At 40.8% G+C, this 23104-nt stretch overlaps 1 protein-coding gene across 9 annotated transcripts in view; it reads right to left on the reverse strand.

The window, feature by feature from the left end:
- INPP4A (inositol polyphosphate-4-phosphatase type I A) overlaps positions 1-23104 on the reverse strand; it is a 132517-nt gene that overhangs the window by 18187 nt on the left and 91226 nt on the right. For 2 of the 9 annotated variants that reach the window (XM_054163069.1, XM_054163068.1), the window contains exons 8-18: positions 22332-22485; positions 21424-21514; positions 20612-20759; positions 17012-17142; positions 16767-16871; positions 15853-15961; positions 14398-14415; positions 11763-11946; positions 10976-11194; positions 9668-9923; positions 6236-6268 (exon numbers count right to left, since the gene is read on the reverse strand). In XM_054163069.1, coding sequence (XP_054019044.1) covers positions 6236-6268; positions 9668-9923; positions 10976-11194; positions 11763-11946; positions 14398-14415; positions 15853-15961; positions 16767-16871; positions 17012-17142; positions 20612-20759; positions 21424-21514; positions 22332-22485 — 1448 coding nt within the window. The remainder of the gene's footprint in view (positions 1-6235; positions 6269-9667; positions 9924-10975; positions 11195-11762; positions 11947-14397; positions 14416-15852; positions 15962-16766; positions 16872-17011; positions 17143-20611; positions 20760-21423; positions 21515-22331; positions 22486-23104) is intronic. The other 7 variants (XM_054163074.1, XM_054163070.1, XM_009903045.2 and 4 more) reach the window with 5 other exon arrangements.

The following is a 23104-nucleotide window of genomic DNA, read 5'->3' on the forward strand; positions in this document are numbered from 1 at the left end:
TAACCTAATAAACTGCATAAAGGGAAAGTTGTTTGGCCCTGTTTACGTGCCATTGAAAAAAAAAAAAAGTCAGGAAATGTCAAAAGAAGAGGCAATGAACTACAGCTTGTCTTTTATATTCTATTTTTTCTCTCAAAATAAATCAGATGCCACAATGAGACCCTGTACCCACTTGAAAAGCAAAACACAGATGACACAGTGTTTCCCTTACTGCACTTGGGAGCTTTTCTGTAACTACATGCGAATGACAAAGACATGAAACGATCTTCCAGCACATTGTCATACTCTCATTACCTGGATATACATAGATATATGCAACTATTAACTCAGTGGAAGTTTGAAATTGTGGTGTGTCTGGCAGCACTGGAGACACCTCAGACTAGTTGGTGGCACATAAGACCCTTAATGGGAAGGTCATGAGTTCAAGCCTGCAGTGGGCACTAGCGGCCTCCCTACTCTAGTCATGGGGTCTGTGGTGACAGGTTGGACTCGATGATCTTTGAGGTCCCTTCCAACCTTAGTGATACTGAATTAATCATACTGAAAATAATCTTACTGGAAGCTGGCCAATGTGGTGCCCATCCACAAGAAGGGCCGGTTGGATGAGCCAGGGAATTATAGACCTGTCAGCCTGACCTCAGTGCCAGGCAAGATTATGGAACAGGTCATCTTGAGTGCAATCAAACAACACTTAGAGGATGGCCAAGGGATCAGGTCCAGCCAGCATGGGTTTAGGAAGGGCAGGTCCTGCCTGACCAACCTGATCTCCTTCTATGATCAGGTGACCCGCCTGGTGGATGTGGGGCAGGCTGTGGATGTAGTCTACCTGGACCTCAGCAAGGCCTTTGACACTATCCCCCATAGCAAACTCCTGGCCAAGCTGTCAGCCCCTGGCTTGGATGGGAGCACACTGTGATGGGTTAGGAACTGGCTGGAGGCTGAGCCCAGAGAGTGGTGGTGAATGGTGCAACATCCAGCTGGCAGCCAGGCACCAGTGGTGTGCCCCAGGGATCAGTGCTGGGCCCCATGCTCTTTAACATCTTTATTGATGATCTGGATAAGGGCATTGAGTCCATCATCAGTAAATTTGCTGATGACACCAAGCTGGGGGCAGGAGTTGATCTGCTGGAGGGTAGGAGAGGCTCTGCAGAGGGACCTCGACAGGCTGGGCAGATGGGCAGAGTCCAAGGGCAGGAGATTGAACACATCCAAGTGCCGGGTTCTGCACATTGGCCACAGCAACCCCATGCAGAGCTACAGGCTGGGGTCAGAGTGGCTGGAGAACAGCCAGGCAGAGAGGGACCTGGGGGTGCTGGTTGACGGTAGACTGAACATGAGCCTGCGGTGTGCCCAGGCAGCCAGGAGGGCCAATGGCATCCTGGCCTGCATCAGGAACAGTGTGGCCAGCAGGAGCAGGGAGGTCATTCTGCCCCTGTACACTGCACTGGTTAGGCCGCACCTCGAGTCCTGTGTCCAGTTCTGGGCCCCTCAGTTTAGGAAGGAGGTTGACTTGCTGGAACATGTCCAGAGAAGGGCAACAAAGTTGGTGAGGGGTTGGAACACAGCCCTATGAGGAGAGATTGAGGGAGCTGGGGTTGCTTAGCCTGGAGAGGAGGAGACTCAGGGGTGACCTTATTGCTCTCTACAACTACCTGAGGGGGGGTTGTAGTGAGGCGGAAGTTGGTCTCTTCTCCCAGGCAACCAGTACCAGAACAAGAGGACACAGTCTCAGGCTGCGTCAGGGGAGGTTTAGGCTGGAGGTTAGGAGGAAGTTTTACACAGAGAGAGTGATTGCCCATTGGAATGGGCTGCCTGAGGAGGTGGTGGGGTCGCCGTCGCTGGGGGTGTTCAGGGCAAGGCTTGCCAGGATGCTTGGTTCCATGGTTTAGTTGATTGGGTGGTGTTGGATGATAGGTTGGACATGATGATCTCGAAGGTCTCTTCCAACCTGGTTAATTCTATTCTATTCTATTCTATTTGCAATATGCTTATCTGTGGTAATCACAAAGTACACTGGTGGTATACCAGCCTGCCTGAAAATAAAGCAATTGTTAATTTTATTTTTTTTCTCCCAACCCTCACATGCAAAGCAATGGCTTAGCTAAGGGAATGAGCAAAAATCCTTTGTGTTGTGTATTCTCTTGGTTTAAAATTTTGTCCATGAAAAAAACAAAACTTCACCAGACTACAAATATTTAATGTTTTTTGCTCCCTACTTCACAGAGGTGTCTCACCTGTGTTTTTTCAGTCAATGGTAGTTGCTATTAACAGTAAACAGTAAGAAAGAACTGCCCTCCCAAACTCAAACCAGGTTGGAACATTTCACCAGTACCATTTAAATCAACGTGAGAGACCTAGTCCAGACTAGCTGGTAGCATGTTTGGAACACAAATCCTGCTTTTTAATCAGAGGTTTCTAGATGCTGCTAGAAGTTATTCTGTCTAAAAACTAGTATTGTATAAACCAGCAAGATACCTGCTTTACACACTTTAAGGTCATCTTGAGTGCAATCACACAGCACTTAGAGGATGGCCAAGGGATCAGACCCAGCCAGCATGGATTTAGGAAGGGCAGGTCCTGCCTGACCAACCTGATCTCCTTCTATGATCAGGTGACTGCCTGGTGGATGTAGGGCAGGCTGTGGATGTAGTCTACCTGGACCTCAGCAAGGCCTTTGACACCGTCCCCCACAGCAAACTCCTGGCCAAGCTGTCAGCCCATGGCTTGGATGGGAGCACACTGCGATGGGTTAGGAACTGGCTGGAGGGCCGAGCCCAGAGAGTGGTGGTGAATGGTGCCACAGCCAGCTGGCAGCCAGGCACCAGTGGTGTGCCCCAGGGATCAGTGCTGGGCCCCATGCTCTTTAACATCTTTATTGATGATCTGGATGAGGGCATTGAGTCCATCATCAGTAAATTTGCTGATGACACCAAGCTGGGGGCAGGAGTTGATCTGCTGGAGGGTAGAGAGGCTCTGTAGAGGGACCTCGACAGGCTGGACAGATGGGCAGAGTCCAACGGCATGAGATTGAACACATCCAAGTGCCGGGTTCTGCACATTGGCCACAGCAACCCCATGCAGAGCTACAGGCTGGGGTCAGAGTGGCTGGAGAGCAGTCAGGCTGAGAGGGACCTGGGGGTGCTGGTTGATGGTAGGCTGAACATGGCATCCTGGCCTGCATCAGGAACAGTGTGGCCAGCAGGAGCAGGGAGGTCATTCTGCCCCTGTACACTGCACTGGTGTGACCGTTTGAGGCTGTGCCTTTAAGGAAGGGGCACACTGGCTAAATGTTTATAAAATATTTTGTATTCTAAATGAATTTCATTGGCGAATTATTGTGGGAGGTGATGGTCTTAGACCCAGAGCAGCTGGGACTTTGGGCAGTTTTCCTTTCTCCACTCTCCCTTTCAGCTGGACTGCTTCTGGGCTTCTGGCCAAGAGATAAGAACTAACTCCTGTACCAGGCCTTCCTTTGTCTGCCTTGCTAACCGCCCTTTCTCTCTTTTTCTACCTCTTTGGGGGAGAAGGGAGGTAGTGGGGTGAAGGGGGCACAGGGGGGAAGCCCCCTCTGTTGGGGGTCTGGTTTCTGATCGTGTTTATTTGCTGTATATTTCTATATATATTGTAAAATACCTGTATTTGTTGTGTTACATAGAATCTGCTTCCTATATATGCTTGTAAATATAGCCTGCTTTCTCCGACTGAGTCTAGCCGTGGTTTCTTTCTCAGTGGGGGAGGGAAAGCTTAGCCTTTTCTTTCAACCCATTACGACTGGTTAGGCCACACCTCAAGTACTGTGGCCAGTTCTGGGCCCCCTCAGTTTAGGAAGGAGGTTGACTTGCTGGAATGTGTCCAGAGAAGGGCAACAAAGTTGGTGAGGGGCTTGGAACACAAGGCCTATGAGGAGAGGCTGAGGGAGCTGGGGTTGCTTAGCCTGGAGAAGAGGAGACTCAGGGGTGACCTCATTGCTCTCTACAACTACCTGAAGGGAGGTTGTGGACAGGCAGAGGTTGGTCTCTTCTCCTAGGCAACCAGCACCAGAACAAGAGGACACAGTCTTAGGCTGTGCCAGGGGAGTTTTACACTGGAGTTTAGGAGGAAATTTTACACAGAGAGAGTGATTGCCCATTGGAATGTGCTGCCCAGGGAGGTGGTGGAGTCACCGTCACTGGAGGTGTTCAGGCGACTTGACAGGGTGCTTGGTTGCATGGTTTAGTTGATTAGGTGGTGTTGGATGATAGGTTGGACACGATGATCTTGAAGGTCTCTTCCAACCTGGTCTATTCTATTCTATTCTATTCTATTCTATTCTATTCTATTCTATTCTATTCTATTCTATTCTATTCTATATTGTACAGCAAGAGTCAAATCCTGCATTTTCCACTCAGCTGCAGCTGAATTCTGGCTGCCAAATAAAGGTCAGCCTTGGCCTCAGAAATCTTTTGTAGCAGTTTGGGCTGGGTGCCCTGTGCTGTGTTCATATGAGGGGGTACTTCCTGTGTCCAAAAGTCCAGTCCAGTGGGTGGACACAGGAACCTAGGTATTTCATACCATAATTCTCTGTGCCACTGTAAGATCCCCCGTGGGGTCTGGCACTTCCTCTTTCTTCCTTCTCCACCACCCAGTAACTTGGGGGAGATGTCTCCCAGCCATGGGCCTGGCTAGGCCCAAGGCTGGGGGGATGGGCAGTCTCAGATCTGGCCAGCTGAGACTAGCCTAGCAGCTGGGGGGGAAGAAGGAGCCCTGGGGGTCATGGGTGTATCCTAAGGTGGGGATGGGATGTTTCTGGCTCTGCTTTGGGATTTCTTTTGTCACTGTGCTTCTGGCTCTCTGTAAACATTCACCGCTTTCCATTTAAACTTTCCATCGCTTTTGCAATCCATTTGTCTGAGTCATTATTTTTGCCCGTGGTGGGGAGGGGGTCTGACCCAACCCATTACAACTGAGAAGCCCCAGGAGTTCTAATAGTCTCTCTTCTCCAGAGCAACAAAAGCATTGTTACAATAATGTCCTTCAGAGCCTTGAAAAGATTTTTTTAGTCTTTTCATATTAAACCACACCTACTATCTATAAACCAAAGTACTGGGCACCCACAGCTGCCTTTGATTTCGCTCATGATCTCTAAAACCCAGATTAATTTAATAAGTGGTAGTTACTAAGCCGTGATCCAGTAAAATACAATTCTTCTTAAGCACACGGTGTCACATTTGGCTTCAGAGAGAAGCAAGCAAGTGCTTCACTACACTGCAGCTTCAGTCACTGAAGTTTAAAATGCAGGTTTGGGTATACAGGGTACCTACCTAGAGTGACATCACTGCTTTTAATTACTCTCATCTTAAAAATAACTACATAGCATTCATTTATGCACCACATTTCTATTTTGTAAAAACTAAAGGGATGTTTCAAGAATTAAAAATGTGTGGTATCTTTAATTGATTAAAACGGTTTTCAAAGTGATAGAAGGAAATGGGGTGGATAGCAAAGAACAACATTAATATACTTCATGAAGACGAAAATTGTACCTGCACTGGGGCTTTATTTCTCATTGGTTGCACTAAACACAGGAGTCCATACTGCTCAATGACTGAACTTTCACTGAACTCACATTAAACTACTTTCAAATGGGAGAAATCACAGCCATCTGTCTGGGAGAGAGTAGCATCACAGAGGCATAATATTCAGACAACCTTGTAAATGCAACACAAATGTGCAGCAGTACAGAAGAAAGAAAGCTAACAGTGAGATGAAAGCCTCCTAAATTCTGTATTCTGACACATTAAGATTCGTGTCCAACACTGCTTGCTGTATACCCACCACAGAGATTTTCCCATCAGCCTTGTTGACTGCTCCATGCTCTGCTTGAGTTCTCATTCAGATAGGCCAGCTCAAGAGCACATATGAAAGGGCATGTCTGGTATGTCAGACTTTCATAGGTTACAATGAGATTTGGAACAGACCTCAAATTATTGTCACCTACAATAGTTTGCTAAAACACAACTAGAGAAACCAGAGATGATGAACAAGTGCTCTCCCATACCTGAAAATGAGAAGTTACCAGATATCCCCTTGCACTATTAGGAAACAGTAACTTCTCAATATTCTTAGGTAACTCACGTGATATTGCAGAGCACTGCCATTTCACAATGGTCAATCTTAACAGCAAAGCAGTTGTTCAGTTGCTAATAATGAACAAATCTCTGCAATTTTCAGAAGCAGAAGCCATGAATGCACATACCTGGGCCAGATTCTTCCGGAGGAGGGCTGCAATCTGCACAGAAATGGAGGGGCAACATGCATGATTAAGAAGCAGCAACATAGTCCAAACACAAGCAACTCAAATGCTCAATGCTAGGGTTCTCAAATTGAGGGAAGAGGAGCTGAGCAGAGGTACTCCTTTGCCTGTGGGCACCAAAGACATGGGCTGCCTCCTCCACTCCACTGTTTCTGAACACTTGGAGAGGGACTTGGAGGAAAGCCAGTACCTGCTAGTTTGGGACTCACTGTGGATTACCCGCAAGTGCACTGTCAGTCCCCAGGAAACCACAGGGCACTATTTGAGAACCACTGGTTTAGTGCAATTGTAGGAAAAGCCAGCAGTAAGACTGCCTAACAACAGCAGAAAACTAGTCCTTAAGTTCAGTGCACTTAACAGAAAAGTACATTAAAGGCAGACTCAACAGTACTTTGCTATTTTAGACAAATTTCTCGTATACAACTTCTGAGATAGTTAACATAAGCACCGGATTGTATACTGAGGGCTGAAATTTCACTAGTAAGGCCCATGAGTGGTCCACACTCACTTCAGTGGGACAAACAAGCTGTCAGATGACATACACTACAGTACAATGCAAACAGTAAAAAAAAAATTATATGCATCCTGTTATAGTAAGTTTCACATTAAAGAAAGTTAGTTTATTATGCTAATAGGATTTAAACATCTGTGGTTTATATCTGGATTCACTAGCCAATGAATTATGAATTATAAAATAACAATAGAAAATATCAAATTAATTTGTATGCATTAGGACAGTCAGCTGAGCTTGACAATCCAAGATAAAACTATTTCTGTAAATTAAAAATCACCATATCCATTAAAGACATTATGCCCCCAAACAATTTTAGTAATGAATGTCTAATCCTATAACAACAACAACAAAAAAATTAAATACTATTTTACATCTCCCTTCTACTATTTCAGGAACTATTTTCTTTCAAAAACATTTCAGGAAGTATTTTCTTTCAAAAACATTCATTTCTTGACAGTTCACCTGAAGTCCTTCAGTAGCATTCTACTGTCTCTCTCTTACCACTTCTGGAACTACCTTGATTTTATAATTTTTAAATTCATTAAAAAAATATTTCTAGTCACTCTGCTCCATGTTGTTTACTCAACATTCAGAATTACTAACAGAAAAAGTGCTAGTTATTTAAATACATGACCAGAAAAAACCTTTTTAAAACTGTCATTCTGAACATAGGATCTTTGTCCATCAATTATTCCTGTATCAGATTTGGAAAGCAATGTTGAAAGAGAATTCTTAAAGAAAGCATAGAATTATTTGGTTTGGAAGCAACCTTTAAATGTCATCTAAGTCCAACCCCCCTGAGTGAGGGAGACATCTTTAACTAGATCAGGTTGCTCAGAGCCTTGTCAAGCCTGACCTTCAATGTTTCCAGGGATGGAGCATCTACAACTTCTCTGGACAACCTGTGCCAGTGTTTCATCAACCACACTGTGAAAAAAAAATCTAGTCTGAATCCACCCTCTTTTAGTTGAAAACTATGTACCAGATGGGTTTGGTGTGGAGTCAAGGAAAGTAACTCAGTGGGAAAATTTTTACTGATCCTGGCAAAGCCAGGGATTTTGCATAGTACTGAACCTGTTCCTCTGTCAAAAAAAAACATAAATTAGGAACTACATCTGGCTTCCTAAGTGCAATTCAAATGCTCATTAGACCTAGGAACACTTTGCACCAGATACCTAAGAAACAGGATTCTCTCTCCAGGATTTTTTAAGTTAAATTCTCCAAAAATTGGCTGATAGTCAGACTTCAGATCTAATCCATACACATAGGTAGAACTGGAAAACGGCAGCAAGTCCCTTAGCTTTAAAGCTTGTGACACTTGTTCTGTGGATTACATGGAAAGGGTTTTTTCCTATTTTGGAGGAACAGCATGGAAAGGTTACGGAAACTCTTGGCACAAAAAAAGCCTTTGGTAGGTAAACGCAGCTAATGCAGCACTTATATGCCGTAAGTGTCAAGACCCATAGCAGGTTTAAATGACAGACTGAAAATGAAAAAAGATTATTTTTCTAAGATGCTTTTCAGCATTGAATTCTCTTTGGAAAATCTTCTGGTATTGCCCACCACAAATTTTTCCTATTCTTTTTAACATTAAAAATACACTACTTTCAATCATTGATATGAAGGTGCATTGAAGTGTACTGATAAAACTTTAATGTAAATACATACAAAATTTCATATAAACTAGCTAGAAATAAAATAACATGAAAAAAATATTAAACTTGTAGAATAAATTTAGTTGAAAAATAACAGAGAACATAATCTGAAACAGGAACCAAGTTGCCTATTTCTTTATAATATATACAAAAATGTCAGTCTGGTCTAGAAAAACATGGCCAGTTTAAGATACTCAGCAAACAGCATACAACATGTACAAAGATACACAAAAATAGATTAGCATTTATTTTAGCTTCCTTCTTGCTTTCTTTTCTGCCTTCTGCTGCAACAGTAACAATGGGATGGACATGAAGTCACAGACATACACAGTAAGGAACAAAGGGCCATCAAATAAGGCAGAACAGGAAAAAGGACATGAAAACACACATCAGTATTTCTAGAGTTTAACTTGGCACACACACTCTATTAAGTGGCCATATTATAGTGACCACATGTAAAGAATGTGAGAATAAGTAAAACAAATGCATATGTAAATGAAGTAATTTGGAAATGTAATGCACAGCTGCAAACCCATCATCCTAAACTGTTAAGCGTATCTTTCATTCACATGCTCATTATGCTGAATTCAATCTAGCAACCACTCCAACTCAAATTTTGATAGGCTTGTTCCACTGAGAGCTTGCACTAGCAATTCCTACATCCCAGCTACAAGAAGTCTAATTGAGAGTCTCAGCACCACAGCTTTTGACAATTTGGGATAAATTTGCGTTAAGCTCCAGTAGGTTCGCACAAGCTCAACTCAGTCTATGGGATTGCTTGGCTCCTCTCTTATGCTTTGGCAGCCCAGCTGGGACCATTAGTGTTGCAGCAGGGCATGCACCTCTCTCATGTTTAATTTATCTTTTATATAAGTTCACTGTAATACACTTTGATTGCTGCAAAGAAGCTGAAGCCAACAGGAAAGCTACCAGAGGTGGTATTTGACATATGCTAATCCAAACACCTGTTTTACCAGCTTAAAACACCCAGTGTGGAGACCAAATTGCATTGCCATCAATGGATTTGGCAATTACTTCATTGGGATGGGGATTTCAAAATAACAGGCTTAGCAGTTCCCTGTACACCATCAGCCCTTTCACCACCACTGAACTATAAATGCACAGAAGGATGTAACAGAGGCTTAGGAATGATACCAGCGCACAGCAGGAGAGCAGCAGGGAGAAGCAGCATCTGGCTATACGCACTTGTCTTTCTGAGAGAATGGTATGCACAGGATGGTGTGGATGAAGGTGGTGATGAGGATGATGAGGTCTCATTTATATCTTCTGGATTTATCCAGTAGGCACGAGTGTCCTGATTACCTTTCTTACTAGTACTGCTGGTGTCACACTGGAAAACATCTTCACAGCTGTCAGCTTGAAGGCGCTCCTTTTGGAGAAGTTTGTCCACTCTCTGTATAATACACTCCAGACTTTTGTCAACATTCAGCCAAACTTTCTCCTTAAAAGAAAATATTTCTTTCTCAATTTAAAAAGGACAGAGACACTGGGCAATAAAACCTTTGTCCATATATTTCCTCTTGTGATTCTAGTCACAATTTCTCTGCAAAGTTGTTCTGGGCTACATTTACATTTGTGCACACACAAACTCTGGATATATAAATTATGTATACCAACATGTCAACAATATGTAATGACATGACTTGGGTGGTAAAATGCTCCCTATAAGCCCAAGACAAATGGAAAACTATTTTCTAAGTAAATTTGCTAAGCAATTTTAAGTGCCATTATAGCAATTTCCAGTTGGTACTATTGTTTATTCTTGAAAATCATGTTCGACATACTGGATGTTCATGCAATTACACATCTTTTTTCCTACATAACTCAGTGAATAGAGATTAAATCACTCTAGTGTATTACTAAGTAACTAAATTGGCTTTATTCATACATCATCACTGTGAGTTTAACTCACAAAACAATTAAAACTAGTAAGGATCAATTTCCCGAATAAATTTGATCTAACTTCTAAATTGATATTTCACTATATTAACAATGGGGTTAATTAATCTTGACTATTTTTGAAATTTAGTTCACTTCCATGAATTAACTTCTTTGTGCAAACAGTTTTAAAATGCTTTTCATAATCAGAGATGGATTGCAAATTCTAACTATTTAGATGAGAATAAAAGCCAGGAAGGCTGAATCATATCACTAACACACACAAAACATGATTTATCTTGGAGAAGTATAAGAGCCCTTTGTTGTGTGTCACCTTTTTACTTAAAAAATTTATTTACCTTCCATTGGAACCCACTTCCAATTATCTTTGCTGTTTTGGAGATCCAGAAGTCTTTATTAAGGTTTGTTTGTATCTCTATGCCAAGGAGTAACAGAGCATATCATGGAGGGAGTGTCATTGCTACTTGACCAATATCCCCAAAATAGACATCCTATGTGTATCTAGTAAGCAGTTACAAAGCTTACAAACAAAAGAATGCAGAAAACAAAAACTAATAAGAAGAAAATACTCATGGCTCCACCAAGCAAACATACCCATTCCTCTTCATGCCAATCCACCTGCAGCGAAGACCGGCTATTTCTTCCTGTCCATCTGGCCACAAGTGTATCTTGATCATTCCTCAGCATCACTTGCTCCCCTTCCCCAGAGGTTGGAGATGCTTTTGAAGCTATATAGTCTGGCCTTGCAGCATTCAGTCCGTGTATTGAATTTGCCAACAGCTTGCAGTCACAGACTGTGACTAGTTGTCGGGTCTAAACAGCAAGAAATGCCCCATATTTTAATAACTGTCATTATTCCACACACAGTGTATACGATATTCTTTTGCAGGAAAAAAACAGAAAAAGAAAGAAACAGGAAAAAGAAAGAGGAGAGGAGAGGTTCAGAGAGGAGAGAAAAAAGGGCAGGGCAGGGCAGGGCAGGGCAGGGAAGGGAAAAAGATAACTAGTGTTCTGTATAAGAAACTAAACATTGTTTAGGAGTGTCTAAGGTGCTCTCTGAAAATAATTTTATAGAATGGCTTAAAAAAGCAAGACAGGATACTAAACAAACAGTACTTTTCAAAAGCCTGTACTAGCCTTGCAAATGTTGAAAATTTCACCAATAAATGTGCAATTCACCTTTATTTGCAGTTCATTCTCCATTTGATGAAAGTTTAGAGTATGAAGACATTTTTATACCCCTTTTTCTTCAGAATTATACATGTTACAATACACTACTGAACACAGTAAAATAGATCTTTCAAGAAAACCTACCAAAGATAGAGACAGAAAGAAAAAAATATATACTGTGCTTCAGTGTGGAAATGTATTATTCTCCTACCTTGTCTGCCAAGATGGCTAGTGTTCTTTCGAGACCATTAGCTGATCTATCCTTGGCAGCTCTTGAGAGCCTTTCTGCATAGTAACTGACTTGCGTTTTCAGGGTGTTGATTTGTGCAATAATTTCCTTTGCTCTAACAATGTCCTGGGGGATGTATATTATAGACTGGGAACTTGTTGAAGTGCTGAAAAAGAAAAACTGATTTTAGGGGGATAATTGATCTAGAGGTACACACATTACAGTGGCATGCTGGGGAATTAATAGCAGACAACAAAAATTTACCTAAGCTAGCAATCAACAATGAAAGGCCAGTGGGCAATTGCACAGCAGGAACTTGACCCTAGAACCTACTCTGCCTTTACTGAAAGCATTCAGATGCAGATTTAATAATCCCATATGCCAAGGGGCTGTGGTCAGAGCTTGATACCAGAGGGATGGTTTTGCGTAGGAGAATGTGGGTGACTGATTTTGCCATAAGATGATACTGAACCACTATGAGCAGAGACAGCTTGCCCCAGTCTCCCCCTGCTTACAACACAGACACTTCATTGGGACCTGGTTTACAAACCTATTTTATAGCATAGCTACTCGTGCCATGAAAAGAAAATCTGCATTCCTAACAGAGAAATGCCACCCAGATTCATAATGCAAACACTGTGGTATCAACAAAAATTTTTCCAAAGGTACATCCTTTCCTCAACTGCATGCCTTATTCAAATTACACCTGCAAAAACAATCTCATGGTATATAAAACGCAAAATATATCTCCAGACTAATCCAAGGACCCTGTCCTTCATGTAGCTTCTGTTAGCACATGCTTCCTATAATGAATTAGGGACATGATACAACTCTATTATGAGCTCAGATGTAACAATATAAAGCAATACCAACTTTTGGCCTTTTCCAAACAGTAAGGGAAATAAACTGTACTAATAGAATATATCTTTATATTGCAATACTGTAGCTCCACTATGACTGCTTACTATGCAGTGGAGGGAAAAAGTTCATGTCTTCTAAGGTCAGATGTCTACAGAAGTTGCTTACAGTCTGAGACAGATGCTTGGATGCCCTCTCTAACTGCTGGAGAAAAAAACAGCAATTCTAAAGGGTGATTTAATTCTACTCGAGAAGAGTAAGTCAAAAAAGTTGCCTTTTACCTCTGATGATAACTTTTAGATAACTATTTGGAATCAATCCACCTACTCCCTTTGCCAGGCAATATGCTGCTTTTTTCCTCACAGTAGGAAAACTATACAAAGATAAGGCCTTTACATCAGTTCCAGCTGTGACAAGTGTGATGCCCATTGATGACACGGCATCAAGCACAAGGTGACACCAACCATACATTATCTTAAGTCTATTATTTTTTTCCAGTAATGAATAGCTTCAGCATAGTAACCAGCACTGTTCAATAGACACAGCTACACCGAGAAACTACAGTGAAGAGTTGCTGGCAATTTTTGCAGTGTGTCTATGAGGTAAGACAGGAAGGTTGCTTGGAGCACACTTTGAAATCATTACTACAAATACCAGTTCTAGTCCCTTAAGTGATATTAAGGCAAGGGGGAAGCTTAATCCCAGTGTGTCTGGGATCCATTACAAGAAGAGATGGGGCATTTATTTTCAAAGGATATAAGGCTGAACTGATTCTTGAATGAGTTTCCTTATTTGTGTCCCTCTGGTCATCCACCTAAGTAGCATGGATAACAACCAGTCCTCAGTATGGCTGTGCCATACAGCAAATTGATCTCAGCTTTTAGCACTTTTTCTGTAAATGATTTGTGCTCTCTATTGATCAAAGTGACAATTCCTGTGAGCAATTTATTTCCATGACAGTGTGGTTAACATGCATAAAGACATACTTGGCAGGAAAGGCCATGCAGCATGGTGAGATTTAATTTGTAATTATTACATTTTTAATCACAAACATTTGCTGGCATGATCAGAAGGGAAATTTATGGTGTAAGGTTCACATATATTTACTTTCCAATCTGCAATTGGTTTTTCAAATGAACAGCTCTCATTGTACTACATCAGCAAACTGTAACACAGCCCTTAAACTCTCCGTGAATTAGGGGTTCAACCTTTAATATGAGTAATTTAGAGAACTTTGGTGCCATTGAACCACCAAGTAATGTTTCCTTTTCATAGCACCAAACATCACAACATGAGGAAAAATGAACAAAAGTTGAGGTATTCAAATAAAGATGGGTTACAGAAATATAAACTATGCCAAATCTATCTCCATAAAGGTTTTAAAATACATGGAGTTATCTTAATTATCTTCCACCTCTGGCAAAAATTCTCTGTCTCCAGGCACTTTTCACTGGAAATAGCAGCGGAAAAGATATAAAATGCTGGCACTCTGATCTGCAGCTTTCTAACTTCTTATGATCAGAGAGAGTGCCAGGAAGCTAGCTGTTCATTACAAACAAACATTGCAGATGAAATAAAATTCATTCACATATCACGTTCTACAAAGCAGCTACAATTATTTGGAGCACAATTAGGGATGCACATTAAAAAGCCCTGCACACTTTAAAACACACCACATCTTTGCCAAAGAAAACGAAGAAAAATAAAACCCAAAGAACAGAAACCCTCTCTACAGAACCCTCAGAAACAGAAAACTCACCAACACTCCTCATAACTGCTAAAAATCCAAAACAAAACCAAAATAAAATTAGCATATTGTTAGCAAATATCAAAAGCAGAAAACAAAACAAAGGGCATTTGGGGAAATAATTTGAGTCATGTTTTCAACAGAGCAGGTACATAACAATTAAACTTGCAAACAAAAAAACCACAGGTTGCCAGATGGCCATTTGTTGTTCTGGGGAAATGTTGTGGATGCACCAAGCACAGTTTTGCCAATGAGAGGAGAGAAAACTGAATGATATCTATGTAAGAGTGAAACTGAGGAGATGGATCTCAGTTCTACTATACTTGCTTTTATGGTAACATAAAAGTACTTAAAAGGAAAGTTACTCTTCACATGCTGAATCTGAAGTTTACATGTACCCAGAAAGAACAGTTCTATAAAGCTTTGAGTAAAGAAAAAACCAAGCCCTTTGATCAGCTTGATTATTGGGTGAGGGTAAGAGGAAAAAAACACAAGGGAGCTGGGGAGGGGAAATTTAGATGTTGCAGGATTGAGGCCCACTTCACTACCTAAGCTGACAGGTTATTTTAGAAAGCAGTAGTGGTATCAAAACACGAGCAAGGGTGAGCCTACTACACAATGCTTGTGCACTCTACGTCAAGAATAATTACACTAGACATATTTTTGCACCACTGTTTTTATCAGTATATATCTGACTGATGTTCACAGGATGCTGCTATACATTTCACTGCCAAAAGTAATTCTGCATTTGGCAGAGCCTGGTTCCTACATCATTCCCTCCTCCCATCACCTCCAAATCCTTGCTTTGTAGAGGCATCATCGAGGTCCTCCTTTCCCTGGCTAAAATGACTCCTTGTACTGTTGTTCTCATTGTTCCTTCCTCTGGTGCATGTGATTACAATTCCAGAGAGGTCACTAAGTTCTGGAAGCCAGGACTGTGAAGGTCAAGTATCCTGCCTGTAGAGTGAGGCCAGATTCAGAAGCCTAATCTGTTCATAAATCTTGAGGCACACAGAAAAGCCTCGAGCGATAGTACCAGAAATAAACCCACATTGTCAGGGAGGAGTTTACTTATCAGGTATAGCTATTCTGTACTAAAGAGAGTTCAGCAACAGAACCTCGAATTTATGACAGGGGTGAAAGTCTCCTGAAAATAGCGTCGAAAGCACAATGCAGTGCAGCAAACTACATTCTACAGACACATTTTCTAATCCACAATTAGGCAGAACACAAACCCAACATCTGAAACAGCTAAACTACATAAACAAACAAATATGGCAATATAAAGGGAAAATTTTTTACCCTCTCCTCCTTTGGAATAAAACATGGAATAGTCTCCACGTTGTATAGTAGAACTATTGACTCGAGTGCAACAAAAACATAGAATGAAGTGGTTTTCCAAATCACTGAGCATGTACTAGGAAGAAAAGGCATGATAACAGCCGATGTGACAACATTTCTACTTACTGTTTCTTTGCCTCTTCAAATTTATGCAGCTTTTTCCGCAAGCCACCTGATTTAAAGCCTTGACAATGAGCTGCTGGTGCTCCTATGGTGACTATGTCGTAGTTCTGATCTGGGATGGACAAAAAGGACTTACAAATGAAAGCCTGTAATTTTAAATATGGACAAACAATTGTGGAAATTTAAAAACTACTCTGAAAGTAATTTTTGCAAAACTTCATGCCAGTGTCTTTAAGGACGTAGAAAACTGAACCGTTTGAGGCCCTAGAAACTCATCAAATACTTTTGAGGTGAAAACTGTACTTGAATGCTGGTCCTCTGTTTCTTAATTTAGAAAACTGACAATGAAAAAGAAGCCTTAAACATTGGTCTTTACAATAAAACTGCCATTACCAGCATCCCTCACATGGATATGTGAGACAAGCGTGTGCCCATTCTTAGTGGAGATTACTGTTAAGAAAAGGGAAAATCTAGAGTATTTGTGAAGAAATAAACCTGATGTGAACAAACTGGTGCACTTTTGTACAACCATACATGATTGTTCCAGAGAAAATGAGTGTAAGCTTAGCAATAAACTGCAGTCAGAACCTCTGCTATTCTACTACAATTCAAAATAACTGGAAAGGACACATCAGCTTAGTCCAATATATCCCCTAGTACAAAGGCTGACTTACATCACCTAGAGCATAGTAAATTCCAGAATCTCATATCTTCACCTGCAGAATAACAATAATTATGCTTACACCACTTGAGAAGGTGCTTCAAACATGCCAAATAGCACTAGCACTACAGAGCAGTCGTTTGTAGAGCCCTGTCTATATGGTTGAGGATGGAAATTTTAAAAAAAAAAAAAAAAAAGAAGAATGGAGAGAAAAGGAACAGAATAAGATGAAAAAATGTGAGAGAGGAACAAATACCTGATCCTCCATCATCCTGGACTCTCATTCTCTGTATATGTAAATTTGTAGGAACAAATTCCAATTTTTTATCAGCTTTCAAGCTACTGGCTTTAAATGAAGGACCTGAGAAATGCAGAAAAAAGTAAGCATAAAGTAATCTAATAATAGTTATTTTTGAACTAAAACATTCTGGGTTCCTAATTTCAGAGGAGCACTAACAATCACCATTGAGAAGCATCAAGCTATCATGAAAAAACAATTACCTTTATACTGGTGCAGATCACTTAGATTTTCCTGGTAAGTTAAAATAATTGTTTGGTACTGAGAAACTATTTGTCGACGAAGGCTTTCCCAACAAGGAGACAATTCTCCCAATTCTTCTAGCTCACAAACCCTATGGAAAAACAAAAAAAAAAGGTGGGGGGTGGGTGAGGAGTGGGGTTTTGGAAAGAAAGTGTTTAGCCTCATTGTCCAAGACTGTGTATTAACTTTTATCAAAGTAGCACCACTCTCAGCTGACACATTCTCAATTCACTCTGGTCTAACCTACTCACCAGACCTAGAATGCTTCCAAACATACATCCCAAAGTATACCTGTTGAGATCTGTAGGTTTCTCACAGGCAGAATACACAGCGTTCTCCTCGGGAGCCTCAAGTGTTGGTCAAAACCAAAGCTTCTTGCCTTTCCGCAGAAGCTGTCAAACTACACGATGATTTGTAAATCATGTGCACTGTCATCATCTCAGGTGACTTGGAACAATGAAGAACTTCTGAGGCTACCTCATGGAACCTTGTTGGCTCTCAAATTAAATCAGAACTGTGACAGAGTTAGGTGGGATATTAGCACCAAGATGACATTAGGTACAAAGAGTGTCTGCACTAACCAGGTAGCTACACAACAGTTTTCAAAATCAGGCAGGGAGGGCCTAAGAAGAATAAGTAATTAATAAAGGTTTGGAGAGACAAAAATTGAGCCAACAAATCTCTCATCTGAGATTCAGAATTATTATTTGGCACCCAGGTTTCACTGTAGGTAGAATAAAGGATGACTGGATACTCCTAGATATGAATGGGAAACCCCCTGACTTTCCCATTGCATTATGACTGCTAGGTATTCAGTCACACGTGGCAATACTGTGCTACATATGGTCCGCCCACTATTCAGGGTATTTCATGTCATACTTTTATTCCTGTCTAGATTAACATAGTATTCAGAGTAGAGGAAGAAAGGAAAAGGTAAACAACACCACACAAAATTCAACAGCACATTGTGCCAGAAAATGTAGAACACTCATCTGTCAGAAGGATCCAGCAGTCCTTTTCTTGCAGTTCTCCCAGTGTCCCTAATCCATAGTATTTAGGATGTTATCAAAATGAAGAAAATTTCCAAGAAAAAAATCAATTTGCCAGTTGGCAAGTGTAAATCATATTTATCAGTGACTTGGATGAAGACACTTCCAATTTCATCTTATAAACTGCTTCAGTAAAAGATGCTACTATGACTACCATGTCAAACTCACTGCTCAAATCTAGTCATGCATATGAGCCCAGGTCTTCCTGAAGCAAACTGACACCTTAACACTGTTTTACTTTTTTGTCTCACAGGGCTAAGACAGCAGGGGATGTGCATACCACAATTAGGTAGTCAAAATATCTCTCCAGTTAGATGCTTCCTTTCAAAGAGAATCCATCTGGTTCTTAAACGCTTTCAGGGATGAGGAGTCCATAACTTACCTGGGCAACCTATTCCAGTGTCTCACTACCCTCATAATGAAAAATTTCTTCCTAATGTGTAACCTAAAACTATCCTGCTCTAGTTTAAAACCATTGCCCCTTTTCCTATAACTATAGCCCTTATAAATAGTCCCTCTCCAGCTATCCTTTTCAGATACCAGAAGACTGCTATAAGGTCCCTCTGGAGCCTTCTCTTCTCCAGGCGGAACTACTCCAACTCTCTCAGCCTGTCTTTATAGGAGAGGTGCTCCAATCCTCTATTCATTTTTGTCAGCCTCCTCTGGACCTGCTCCAACAGGTACATAGCCTGCCTGCACTGAGGACTCCAGCGCCAGACACAGTACTCCAGGTAAGGTCTCACCAGAGCAGAGTGGCAGAATCACCTCTCTAAACCTGCTGACCATGCTTCTTTTGATGCAGCCCAGCATATCTGGGCTACAAGTGCACAAATATGGCTCATGTCAAGCTTCTCATCCACCATTATCTCCAAGTCCTTTTCCACAGGACTGCACTTGATCCCATCCCTCAGCCATATCAACCAGACCAGTCAGCTTGGTATCATAGCAAACTCACTGAGGATGCACTCTATCTCACTATGTCACTGAAGAAGAGACTGAACCTCTGGCTCAGAGCTTTATGTAATAGACAGCAGTTGTGATTATCCAAAGACATTCTCAAAAGTCACCAGGATGTTAATACAGAGGCAGCTGTGCTTATATAACTGTCTGGAATTTAGCTGGGCTGCAGCATGAAGAATGGAGAAAAAGAGCACTTGGCCAAATCTGAGGTATCCTATAAATACAAAGTGTGACTGTGCATGTCATTGAGCAGGGAGAAGGAGTCTTTCTTGCCAATTACATAAAACTTGTATTTACCTTTGAGTCACACAATTCAGAACATACAAAGTTGAATTAGCAATCACTTAGGCTGTCATTACCACATAACTGCATACAATATGTATTCATCAATGTCTACATGATTTTAGCAAGAGCCTCTGAACAATCACATTTCATTGCTAATTCCTTAAAGAAACTTCAGTGCCCACAATCTTACAGAAAGCTGTATCTTTATTCCCCACACACCCTAAATGCTCCTCTTATTATCTTCAAGTCCTTAAACTACATCCACCACAAGTGGCACCCTTTTGAATAAGCTTGCCAACTGCCATTCTGTTTGCAAACCATGGAGTGCAAACGTAGGGAAGTAAAAATCATAAATATGTTGTTTGGAAGAGAGTTAATTGCTTCAAACAGAAGCAAATGCAGAATAAATCTATGAAATGTTTAATAGGTTTCCTTCTCTCTCCCAACTCCTGTAATTTTATTTGGTTTTATTCTAGTTTGTTTTTCATTCAGAACTGCTATTCTGACTCTCAAGGCCAACTCTTAACTCACTGAGTGGATTTAGTGCTCTTGTCTTCTATCTTAGCTTTGCTTTCGCAGTAAAGAAGTCAACTGACTTTTTCAAAGTTCACCTTCAAAATGATTCAGATTTTTCTTCTCTGCTATTCTACTTATTCCAATCAGCTGGTTTCTATGTTGTCTCTGTTCCCTTCTCAAAATTCTCAGCAGCTGGAGTTATTACCCTTTCATTTGTATTGACTCATCTATCCAGACTTCCCTCTACCTAAGAAACATTGAGAGATGTTTTATTTTTAATTCATCTTCCTCTTGATAATAAAAACAAACTTTTACAAACAAAGTTTAAAAAACAAAGTGTACTGAAATATAAAAAGTTTGTATATCTATACACACACACACACATATATGTATAACGCTGGTCCTAATACAGTCACATGGGTATGGAATATTCTGTGCCCTTAACACTTTTGTGAGAGGAATAGCTAGCCACTAAGTGCAGCTAACTGCAGTATGATCCTAAGTGTTCCTTATGCTAACAATTCTCTCCCATCAGCACCTCTGTTCACGCTACCATACACTCAAGGCCAAACTCTACACTCTGGCATGACATCTTATTCACTGTAATGGCACAGTCAGCAACTTGCTGCTTTTACTGTTCTTTCTTCAGTGCCTCTTCTGCATTAACACAGATACATTTCCTTGGTAACTCAGTAACAGCTCCATCTATCACTGTTGTATTCCTGCACATGTAAAATGACCCAAACTCACCTTGCTGCATCTTCTTCTAGAAGCAGCTTCACAAATTGCCTAGGAATGTGCAGTGACAGGATGCTCTCAGCCATCTGCTCCAAGATTCTCAGGTGGTTTCCATCAGTGGTTGGGAAACGATACATTCGGCAAATGGCACCACCAAACACTAAAGAATTAAAAATGTTATTTAAGCACAGGGCTTGAGTTAGAAGTGTACAAAGACTCTCCTTTTTTAAAGTAAATGGCTTCAATTCACTAAGATGCTGTAAAACACTACTGTAAAGATCTGGTTTAACCAGGCATCAATCTAGCTTTTCCAAGTATGGTCATCTTCAATGACTATTCTTACAGTACTTGCAGGAAAAGCCTCCAAATGCTGTAACTCTCTGCTAAGGAAACAAAACACACATTCAACTTTAGAAACACTTCCCCACCACCACCACCTTTTCCTTGTTTTTTTAATTGCACTGTGTAGCTTGTGAAATCATTTGCTGAAAAACTAAACTTTCTTTGAGAATTTTTTTACTTCTTAAAGCAACTGCTTTCTTCTGTCCCTCCCCTCCACTCTCAATGATTGCTTATGAATATACTAGCAAACAGCTTGGAAAATTTTATACTACAGTCAACTTCATGACAAAAGTTTGCTTCTGCTGTTTTCACTGTACACATAGTGCCGATCATAAAATAATTTATTATTTCCTCAAAGGACTGCTCAGTCAGCAGCCAGTTCCTATTCAAATGAAACATTCGCTTAAATACACAGGCAGAAATCAAGAGATCAGCTTTTACTGAAGCCTTAAGCTTACTTGTTAGAGCATGCAACAGCTTACCAGATTTCAGTAGTGCGTCTTTCCGTAATGAAGCATATTTGGATCTCATTCCTAAGGATTCTGTTAAACTTTCGTCAACTGGCAACACAGTCTAAAAAAACCAAAACCCAGAATAAAACCTCAGTAATGACCCTATTACACAGTCTTGAAAGGAATATTCAACACCAAATTAAATATTTCAAATGTGTTTACTGTGGACAAAAAATACTGAAGGCTAAAATAATAAACCCATTAAAAAACTCCAATCTAAGCATCCATATTTACTTCTACTGTACAGTCCAAAATGCTGTAAAACTTTCCATCCAGCCCTCAAACTAATTTATGTTAGCACAGATCCAAACTTCTTAAAAGTACTGCACCAATATGTAGCAGGTACAAGTCTGGCTGGACACAAAGTGACAGTAATCCACATTGTGAGGGCAAGACACAGATAAAAGTGCAATTATCACTGGGATACTCAGAACACAAGGTTAACAGAATTAAACCTATGTCTAGGCTGATAAAGCACTATAAATACTTGTTCCCATCAAATATTTGGGGATCCCCATTACAGCTTTGCTTAATGCCACACTATTCACAATATGAACTGGAGTAACACATCTCCGTGAAACTGACTTTCAGTGAACCAAGCACACAATTACTGCGAGTCTATTCTGATGAAATCATGAGCACATAAAGGTAAACATAAAGGTAAACCTGTGAAGTACAATATTCCTCAAGACCTTTTATCCTAAACATAAGCACCAAGAGCTCTGCAAAATACAAACCTTCCTCATCACAATTAGGCCATTCTTTACTGTGTTTTGAAATGTAAAGATGAAAAATTGACTGCAGACATCAAGCTGGCTTATTTCAATGCTAACAACAAATCTGCACTTTTCTGAATCTGATGCAATGCTCATACTCACTCTTCCATTAATTGTATCAGGTGACCTTGTCACTGGAGGCCTTTCATCAGATTTTTCCTCCATTTGCCATCCAATAACTGTAATGTTACCTACACGATCACTTTCAGCCGACCTGCAACAAACACTCTGCGTTGAGATTTTTTTGGAGGTGGACCTGTTTATCAACAAGGGAACACTTATAAAAGGCTATTAATCTTTAAATTTAATGAACATTTTAAATAGGAAGCTTTCCAACTTCAATTTATGTATCTTTTCAAGGAGGTATTCCAACAGGGAGCTGCTTCCCTTATCCTGCAGAAATCTTGTACAGATCTCCTGACTGAAGCTAACCTCAACTCATGCATTTCAATACCTCAGTAAAACCAGAAAGAGCTCATATTCTACAGTTGGCCTGTTGCAGGCAAAAGTAGCTTAAATTACAAACATTGGTAGGAAGCAGGCAGCTGGATGTGTGTGTGTGTGCACCTGCTTGAGGAAATGTATGAAACTGAACTTTTTAACTTTCAGTCAGAAGCCTGCTACTTGGCAGCTGAAACTGCTACACTTGCATCTGGTAAATGTTGATAACATGTGAACTAAACAGAAGTAGCACATCCCAAATCTCCCACTTAACAGAGAAGTCTGTTGAGGTCACCATTTAGGAGATTGTTCAGATCTTGTGCTTCTGCAGATAGTCTGTTTAGCTTGGGAAAACTGGGGGCATGACATTTCAGAAAGAAAAGCTGATTCTAAAAGAGAAGGTGAAAAAGGTGGTGAAGATTCTCAATGGAGGA

The sequence above is a fragment of the Dryobates pubescens genome, chromosome 7, assembly GCF_014839835.1.
Source record: "Dryobates pubescens isolate bDryPub1 chromosome 7, bDryPub1.pri, whole genome shotgun sequence".
Taxonomy (NCBI): domain Eukaryota; kingdom Metazoa; phylum Chordata; class Aves; order Piciformes; family Picidae; genus Dryobates; species Dryobates pubescens.